Genomic DNA, 9,929 nt, shown 5'->3' with positions numbered 1-9,929 from the left:
TGTTTTATCTGTTGTTGTAACAAGGTCCGATACCGCGGGTTCCACTGCAGAGCTGTCGATGCCGTCAGTGACGAGCTGGAGATGAGACACTTCCCTAAAGCAGGAGATCGCTACAGCAGCAAGGAATCGATGATATGAACATGATTATTAGGTTGTTTTTAATGCATATTTCAACTTCTCTCTCAGGTGCAGCATCAGGACAGAGGAAGAGGAAGAGGAAGAGGAAGATCTCCGGCCCGGTGGCTACATGCTCAGCTCTCTTCGGCTCTGACAACAACAACTGAACCAATCAGCTGCAACCATGGATTTTGTGATGAAGCAAGCGTTAGGTGGTGAGTAAGAAACCCGGCTCCTCCTCTTCTTCACGTGGGAGATGAAGGAGAAACGATGGCGTGTCTCACACTGAGCAGCTTCACTGGAGCGATTCAGGGTTGAGAGCCTTGCTCAAGGGCAGCGTGGTAACTGTGGTGTGTGAGAAGAGAGGAGAGTCTTCTTCTGTTGTGCTCCGGGGGGGTGGGACCTCTGGTGGGTCGGGAAAATAAATTAACCAGTTCACTACGTTGATTTTGTTAATTTGGTTGATTTGGTTGATTTGGTTGATTTGGTTAATTTGGTTGATTTGGTGAATTTGGTTGATTTGGTTGATTTGGTTAATTTGGTTGATTTGGTTGATTTGGTTAATTTGGTTGATTTGGTTAATTTGGTTGATTTGGTTGATTTTGTTAATTTAGTTAATTTGGTTGATTTGGTTAATTTGGTTGATTTGGTAAATTTGGTTGATTTGGTTAATTTGGTTAATTTGGTTGATTTGGTTAATTTGGTTTATTTGGTTGCCTTGGTTGATTTTTAATTTGGTTGATTTGGTTGATTTGGTTGATTTGGTTGATTTGGTTAATTTGGTTAATTTGGTTAATTTGGTTGATTTGGTTGATTTGGTTAATTTGGTTTATTTGGTTGATTTGGTTAATTTGGTTAATTTGGTTAATTTGGTTTATTTGGTTGCCTTGGTTGATTTTTAATTTGGTTAATTTGGTTAATTTGGTTAATTTGGTTAATTTGGTTGAATTGGTTAATTTGGTGAATTTGGTTAATTTGGGGAAATCCTCAGGTGAACGTCCTTGTGGTTCAAACGCTAAATCATCGGAGGTGAAGAATCTATTGTTTTGTTTTAAATATATTTAAATTAATTATATCGGAGAAGCCAATATGTGAATCCATCAGATGTGGGGGGCAGAGGTCAAAGGTCAAAGCCTCCTAAATCAAGCCTCTCATCTACTTTCATCAGCTCAGTGGCTGCAGCCCTCTCTCTCTCTCTCTCTCTCTCTCTCTCTCTCTCTCTCTCTCTCTCTCTCTCTCTCTCTCTCTCTCTCTCTCTCTCTCTTTCTCTCCCTCCCTCGCCCATCACTCATATATGCATCCTTTTTTCAGCTGTTCCTCTTTCCATTCCGTTGTTTTTTCTTTGCTCTCTTCCTTCTCTTAAATCTTTCCTTCTCTTAAATCTTCTCGTCTCTCTCTCCCTGTGCAGTCGCTCGCCCGCTTGTGTTACCGTGACGATATGAGCTCATTAACATAGAGTTTATGTTAGAGAGTTAATATCAGAGGTGGAAACAAGAGATTGAGACATAAACTCATTAAATCAAGAGAAGTTTCTTTCAATCTTCTATAGAAACAACCAGTGGAGTCGCCCCCTGCTGGTCATTACAGTCTCCATCCATTTTTCGTTGTTCATCCCTCTCTCTTTTCCTATTTTCTCCCACATGCTTCTTGCCATATTTTCTCCACCATCTTTCTCCGTTCAGCTCCAATGTTATTTTCCATTTTCCATCCCTCCTTTCTTCATCTTACCATTTATTACTGCTTCTCTCTACCCCTCTTTCCTCGTATCCCTTCATCCCACAGCCTCCAATTACTTTATACTACCCCACTCCTCCTACACCCCCCCCCCCACCCCCCCTCTATCCATCTATTCCAGGTTGAAGTGTTGTAATTTACCTCCCGTGGAGGTTCGGTCTAGTGCTGTGACCTTTTCTCCTGGAACAGACTGGCATTTATTTCACTGGGACACAGCTGGCCATCCCTGAATATATGTATACAAGCAGCCGCACACAGACACACACATGCACCGAGGGGAAGGACACACACACACACACACACACACACACACACACACACACACACACACACACACACACAGATGAGGTTTCATTTGTGCTTTTCTTCTCGTGGGTCATTGAGGCCATTTTGAGATGAGGTGTCCTGGCGTTGACGGGCGTGTTGTGTTAAAGTGGGCGTGTCCCGGCATCAATCCAACGACAGATGCTCTCATGCATAGAAATGATATCAGAGGAAAAACCAAACAGATTGTCAGACACACAAAACAATGTCTGCTTTGGTTTATTGATTTTAAATTGAAGTATTACTCTGGTAAATGTCGCGTTTTAGCTCAGCACCTGGTGGCAGGACGGGACATGAAAGCTGTTTTTAATATTTAGAGAACTGATATCTTTGAGTGTGTGAACTACAGGTTTAAAATAAAATCTGGGCCTTGTGGATTTAAATGGGTTTTCATAAGAGAGTAGGGTTTTTTCACTGTATGTTAACAGATACGACTCGAAATCTGTAATTATCACAAGTATGTAAGTGAGAAAATGTAAAATGTGGCTTTAGCTACAAGTCTTTGTTTGAATGTGTTTGTCTCTGGTCGTCGGAAAACAGAATCTAAACCTGACTGCTGCCATTTACAATAAATGTGCACAAAGTCTCTGTGTCCAATTTAACTTCACTCAAACTTTTCTTTAATTTACCCTGACACAAACACACACACACACACACCCTTACACACACACACACACACAGACACACACACCCTCACTAACATCATTAGTAGTTAACCAGCCCCTGACTGCTCCAGCGCTGCAGACTGAGCTATAGATCACAGCCCCAGGCCACAGATTGCATTTACTGGTTTGTTTAATTAGAAATCGGATTCATTGTGTTGTCATGTTGTGTTGGAGCCGCGGAGATGAAACAATCTGCAGCCGCTGAACAGATGTTTTGTTTGAGAAACTTTCATTAGACTCTAAATTCCTAACTTTCCATACTTTTACATTTTGATATGATATATGATATTTGATATGACCAAAGATTCAGGTTAATAAATTGTCAAAGGGTTTTTCTGAATCAATAGAGAATTTGTTATTTACATATAAGATGTAACTTCTGAGACTCTGGATCCTTGTTCTTGTCGACGACATCAAATCATTTATTTTGTTTCCTTCCTTTTTCTGACATTACGGGGAAATCAATCGTGTGAACTTCGCCTTTTTCTCATAAAGAAAAATCAGATAAAAGATAATATTGAGATAATCTCTGGAACATCTGCGTGAGCTGGTCCAGACCCGGCGGGCGGAGCTTCGTTTCATTTCCTGTGTGGCGAGGTGAGGATGAGCAGGACGCTGCGATAACAGGAAGCCACAGGCAGCTTGATGAGTTGACCAGAGACACAGACACAGCTTCACACCAAACCACAGCTCAAGAGCACTTCAGCAGAGATGGAACCGTGAAGCCGTCCCATTCTGATCCATGTGGTTGATTTCCCCCCCGGTCCAGGCGCTCACGTGTCCTATGAGGGCGTCGTCTCACAGCGGAACTCGTCCATTAGTTTGATGATTCTCTCTCAAGACTTCGGTTTCATCTTCGTCTCTGAACCGTCTTCACTCTCGTTGTCTTTCCTCAGCTCAACTTTCACCTTTCTTCTTATACGTTTATTGTATTTACGTTTTTTTGCAAAACTTAAGAAATCCTGCAGAAATCAAGCAAGTAAATAAGCATGTTAATATGAAAAGTAATTCCACATCAACTCAGTCCACTTTAATTTCCTATTTAAAAATGGCATATCCTTTATTTTCATTCTCAATCTTCAATAGAAACCTATCACTTCATCCTGTCTTCCTCTCCCTGTTACATTCTCTCCATCTCTGAGTGGATCTCTGCTCCAGTGATGAAGGGTTCAGTGGCTCAGATTCGTCGTAGCCCAGTTTGCTCCGTCAGATAAACATTACGTGACATCCTCTCGTTCAGGAGACCCGTCTTTGCTCGGTGGCCTCGGCTCCGGACGAGGATTTACTTAACCTCTTGACCTCCGAGTACTTGCTCCAGTAACATCGGCCACAGGATCCATCGGCAAACATTTAACCTCATCTGCCTCTGTGCATGAAAAACCAAAGACAGAGGATATCTCGTACCTTAAAGCATTTTAATATTCAAATGATGCTTATCTTGGATCTTATTGTATGATTATTTTATTCATAATGGAGTGTTTCATTTGATTCTAAAGTTGTTTTTCATTTGTTGCACTTTTTCTCATATTTCTGCACCAATATCTCCATAGTTTTAATTATAAATTTAGATTTATCGTTGTAACTGTGTCGTAAAGCTGCTATATCCTTAAAATATTATTATAAATATTAACAGAGCACAAAAGAAAGATTTTCTCAATCATCGTAGTCATCAGGAGTTTTTAACTGAGCACATTTCTAATGCTTCACATAAATTTATGTCCTTTTAATTTCTTTACACCTCCCTGTAATTCATCCTTTAAAACTCCATTCAGCTCAAACCTGCTCAGTTCCACCTAATCGCAGGTTTCACTCTCACTGTCTCAGCTTCGACCAAATCTACACCACCGATCAAATCGTATCCACGGTAACTGCCCGCTGCCGAGTGTTGGTCTGTTTGTGTGTCTGGTGAAGGAAGCGGCTCTTTACCCATAATGCCTCCATATCTCCGCCTCTTCAGAGCCTTTGTGTGTTAAATCCTCTTCGGCACAAAGACGCAGCCACGGAGCGACTGAATGAAGTAACGAGCGACTGCACGAGCAACTCGAGGACCGCGGCCGTTTGAGCACTTAGCCGGGAATCGCTCACCTTTGTCTGTCGTGCAAATCTGTCAGCTGGCCTCTAATGGAAGGGGGGTGGGGGGGGGGGTGGTGGGGGGGAGTGGAGGAATGAGACGGCGAAGGAAAGACGAGGAGCGGACGATGTCAGTGTGTTAAAGTGTGTGGTTCTGTGGTGAAAGGGCTGAAAGCTGGAGAGGAAATTCTGAAGAAAAGAGATGAGAAGAAAAGGAGGAGGAGAGTAAACAAGTGGAGGAGGACGAGGGAAGAGAAGACAATCATATATCACCTCGAGTGAAAGGGAAACAGAAACAGAGGAGGAGGGAGGACGGTAAAAAGACGGAGGAGGGGGACGGATGAATGGATCATGTGAAGGATAGAGACACTGATGGGTCAGAGAGTAAATGCTCCACCTCTCTGGAGAGAAGAGGATTCTCTCATTTCATTTATCACAGTACTCGTGAGCATCATGGCTCCTGTCGTCCAGTGTGATCTGTGGTTTCACAACAAGTGTGAACACTCATGATGTTATCTGGTTTCCAGTGAAAGCAAACATATCTCCAGCTGGTTCTGCATCACAGAGACGCTGGTGTCGCTTTAAACTCTGCAAACAGGAATTAACCTGAACGTGAGCAACACAAAGAGCAGAAATCTGAAGCTTTCAATTCATTTCAAAAGTTGAACAAGGTTAAAACGTTTCTGCAGAATTGTTCCTGTCGTCTGTGACAGGGACGGACAGACTCCAACAGGACAAACAGACAGATGTCGTATTATTTTTATTGCCACGTATATTTGCATATATTGGAAATTGCCATGGTGTGGTTGGTGCGCTGTACATAAAAACAAAACAACAATATAGAAGCTTTGAATCTTCACATCTCCTCCTCATCACCACCTCACTCACATCCGGCTTCTCTCTGTGGAGCCGGACGTTTGGTGACGAACAGGGTGAAGCCAATAACTGGGATTAGATCTGGAAGGTACAGCCTGGCAAAATGAGATGTGTGTGTGTGTGTGTGTGTGTGTGTGTGTGTGTGTGTGTGTGTGTGTGTGTGTGTGTGTCTCACCACCACATGAGCACACTTGCCCTTTATGTGCATGAAAACACACGTCTATGCATAATTCAGGGACAATATGTTGTGTGTCTGTCTGTGTCAAAACAAGTGAGTCTCCTGAATGGACAGTGTGACCTTAACCCGGACCCCCCCCCCTCTGTGTGTTCAGGGGAACCATTTCACATTTCCCCCCCGACGGTGAGCTAATTTGTCATCTCCAGGTTTGCTGTGGATGAAACAAGGCTGAAGGGCAATTAGCAAACTCACAAACACCAGAAGGAACCCGTCCGCTCCTTAAAGCCACAACTCTTCAGAGCGATTCACTCAAGATCCTCTCCTGACTCCACTGGGCTTCACTCTGATGTAACTCAGGTTTTTTACGGCCTCATCACACTGAACCACCACAGTATATCTCCCAGGGTTCATAGGGAGGAAATCAATAGCAATGATTGAACCATTAATGTTTAATAACCTCTCCGGCTCCCAAGTTTCTCTTTCAGTCGTTAACTTTCAGAACAAAAGCCACACAGCAGACTTCTTGAATTCATGGAGTAGATTTCACACTTTACAATTTATGTGCGAAGGGATTTATAGGTAAGTTAAGGTAAGGTAAAGTTAACTGAGCAAACCAGAAATGTTTAACTTATTAAATAACATATAAAACAATAGTGCACATACATGTAAATATATCAAACATTAAAGCTCCATAAACGAATGAGCATGCTCTACACATGTGTCTTACATCCTGAAACATGGTTTGGGACCAACAACCCTTGAGTTAAAAACAGAAAATACAACTGCAAAATTACCTAGAAATTTAGAGTTTTGCAATTTTAATAAAATAACTGCTGGCACAGTTTATATTTTTTGGGAGGGAGGGGGATTTAATCAGAATAGTTATAGATTCAAACCTCCATATTTTATATTTTAAGGCAAAAAATCCTCTGCAGAAAACACGCTGCTATTTGTATTTTATATTCTTTCCTCATCACTCTCCTCTCACATGGAGCAGCGGTTGTGGAAAGGCACCGGACGGAGAACAAGGCGGAGAACCAGGCTCCGTGCTCACCAGTCTCCGAGAGGCAGATCAATACCCTGATGAAGTTTTCTCTCTGCTGGAAGATCCATAATTCATACTCGCTCAGGTGGTCCTGTATTTACTATCGACCACAGGGAGGTAACACCGGCCACATCGATGGGCCGGAGGGAGTCGCCTTCACATCTGCAAAATGGCCTCTGACTCACAGGAAGAGGAGAAGCTGGTGTAAGAGCAGAGGAGATAGTGAGGGAACCGGTGTGGAGGAGGGAGACCCGGGAACCTCCAGCCAGTCAGGATGATTGACTAATTAGTCTGTGATGTGTCAGAACATTGTGGGAAGAACCTGAAATAATTTCCCAGACTCAAATGTGATTTTGTCAAACTGCTTGTTCGTCCAACCAACATCTTTAATTTCTTAATATTCAATTAATTAAGGTACAAACAGAGAGAAGCAGCAAATTCTCACATTCGAGAAGTTTAATCAGTTAAAGTGACTTCTCATTTCAACCAGAAGTTTAAATAACTGTATATCCTGTTTCAGTTTATCCTCCGTTTGCAGTGACCAGATTCTCTAAAGGCTCAGATCACTTCCTGAACGTGCTGAGTCCTGGTGGCTCGGCGCTGAGCTTCAGGTGCAGCCGACAGACGCTCGACACCGGACAGAACAAAGTGTCTTCCTCTGTCTCCTGGGTCCTTGAAGCTTTTCCAATTGGCTCGTCTCCTTTTCTTGTTTTCCAAGACGCCTCAAGGATCCTCAGGAAAAACCCTGTTGCCGTATAATCCCCAAAACTGCTGACGTTGTGTTGTCATAGTGGAACAAGACAGAGTTCATTGTTTTGTGTTTTCATTTGTATAGTTTGAATTTAGCTAGTTCCTGACAGGAGGAATAATGTTTGTATTCATAAGAACTTAATGTGACCAAATATGTTCACAAAAGCCACAAAACCACATCAACATATTTAGACCTGACTCGTCTGTAGCCCAATCTTAGCAATGTGGAATCTAACTGTCCATGTTTCTCCTGTGCAGGTGCCACCAAAGACATGGGCAAGATGCTGGGTGGGGAGGAGAAGGAGGACCCAGACGCATCCAAGAAGGAGGAGGAGCGTCAGGAGGCGCTGAGGCAGCAGGAGGACGAGAGGAAGGCCAAGCACTCCCGCATGGAGGCCGAGAGGGAGAAGGTTCGGCAGACCATCAGGGACAAGGTGAGCAAACACGTCTCCAATGTAAGAGCTGAACAACCTGAGGGTTCCTGAACTGCTGAGAAGCTTCTGATGCTTTGGTAATAGATTGTTCCTCATGTCACAGAGCAAAGTTCTGGATGTGCGTCACTGAAAAAGCCGAGGACGTGTGAAACCTCGTTCTTTTTATATTGTTTTGTGTTTTATTCTGATGGGGAATCCAGGGATGAGTCAACGCAGCAGCATGTTTCTGCTCCACTGATAAAACTGAAATGTTTTATTAGCTGTGGCCAGAGAAAACCACGGCCTTCACAGCCATGAGGTTTTCAGGTCGTCTGTCCATTCATCCTATTCCTGAATATGATTTCTCATGAACACCTTGAAATCTGTGACCTTAATAACACTTATTGGACCACAATTGAAGAACTGATATCCCTTAAAGGGGACATACAATGAAAATTCCACTTTTGTAGTGCTTCTACACGTTAATTTGGGTATCTGGCATTTCTACAGTCCCCAAAACTCTGGAAAAAAAACAACTCCCGTGATTTGTTGTGGTTCCTCTATGTCAGAAACGATACGCCTCAAAACAGGTCAATCTGAGGAGGTCTGTTTCAGACAGGGTTTTTGACCAAAATATGTTTCTGACATTTCATTTAGACCCCAAGGAACCATATCAACTGTGGTAAAATATGCATGTTACGTCCCTTTAACACCTTATTTCCTGTCTTTGCACGTATCCTCATCCTCTCCTCTCTCTCTCCGCTCAGTATGGGCTGAAGAAGAAGGAGGAGAAGGAGGCGGAGGAGAAGGCGGCGATGGAGCAGGCGTGCGAGGGCTCCCTGACCCGTCCGAAGAAGGCCATCCCCCGAGGCTGCGGAGACGACGAGGAGGAAGAGGAGGAGAGCATCCTGGACACGGTGCTCAAGTATCTGCCCGGACCTCTGCAGGACATGTTCAAGAAGTAAAGACACCGAGAGAAACCAGTCCAACCAGTCCTGAGTCCAGGGCCCAGTGTGGCCCGGGCGGTGGGGCGGAGGGAGGAGGGATCTCTGGGATGAAGGTTGACGAGCGGAGGTTTTACGCAGGAAGGGGCGGAGCGTAGATCTGGGGGACGTAGAAGTCATTGGGGGAGGGAGGGAGGGAGGGGGGGGGGGGTTCTTGCCAAACTGTTAGAGGCTACTCACTGCCTTTCTAGAAACCGTTTACGTTCTTTTTTCTACTCCTCGGCGATGGCGTCTCTTTGTTTCACCACGATTGCCGACAACCTCTCAACTGCCACTTAGCACATTTCCTACGATTAGAGTGATTTCTTTTTTCTGTCCTTTCCTCGTTTTTGTTTTCTACCCGTTAGGATCAGACAATTCGATTGGTTGTTCATCATCTGTTGCCAAGCGATGGCGACCAATGGAGGACAGGATTCCCTTTTGACGGCCAGTGGACATGTGTGTGTGTTTCTTGCCTCTGTGGTTTTTTTCCACTGCCACCATGTTTTCCAGTAGATGGAGCATGTGTCCTTTGTTTCAATGGGTGTTTTCTACTTTTATGAACCTGGTGTAGGTCTTTATATTAAAAAAAAATATATATATATGAAATCAGTATTTGAGTTTTTAGGACATGTGCCTTCATATCACCTCCTCTTGCAGAGGGATTGTAAATGAGGGTTTCATCGGAGTCGTCGGGAGCAAGTAGACACGCGTTCAGAGAAACAAGATCGGACACTTTCATGTATTTGATTTGGAGTTTGGATGATTCATCAT

The 9,929-nt window shown here is 43.6% G+C and overlaps 1 protein-coding gene across 1 annotated transcript; it reads left to right on the top strand.

Annotated features, from left to right (window-relative positions):
• The first annotated feature begins 277 nt into the window (after nucleotides 1–277).
• On the top strand, nucleotides 278–9,137 carry LOC133011299 (complexin-2). The gene is made up of 3 exons (XM_061078994.1): nucleotides 278–332; nucleotides 8,018–8,193; nucleotides 8,940–9,137. The coding sequence occupies exons 1-3, from the start codon at nucleotides 302–304 to the stop codon at nucleotides 9,135–9,137; spliced, it is 405 nt and encodes a 134-aa protein (XP_060934977.1). The 5' UTR covers nucleotides 278–301.
• The last annotated feature ends 792 nt before the right edge of the window (nucleotides 9,138–9,929 follow it).

The sequence above is a fragment of the Limanda limanda genome, chromosome 10 (assembly GCF_963576545.1).
Source record: "Limanda limanda chromosome 10, fLimLim1.1, whole genome shotgun sequence".
Classification (NCBI taxonomy): Eukaryota; Metazoa; Chordata; class Actinopteri; order Pleuronectiformes; family Pleuronectidae; genus Limanda; species Limanda limanda.
This window is presented reverse-complemented; position numbering and strand designations above follow the sequence as displayed.

Excerpts from the sequence above, each read along its gene's own strand:
- LOC133011299 (XM_061078994.1), top strand. The coding sequence starts at position 302 with ATGGATTTTGTGATGAAGCAAGCGTTAGGTG. Across the intron at positions 333-8,017 it reads GATGAAGCAAGCGTTAGGTG|GTGCCACCAAAGACATGGGC; the intron begins GTGAGTAAGAAA and ends TCTCCTGTGCAG. Across the intron at positions 8,194-8,939 it reads GGCAGACCATCAGGGACAAG|TATGGGCTGAAGAAGAAGGA; the intron begins GTGAGCAAACAC and ends CTCTCCGCTCAG.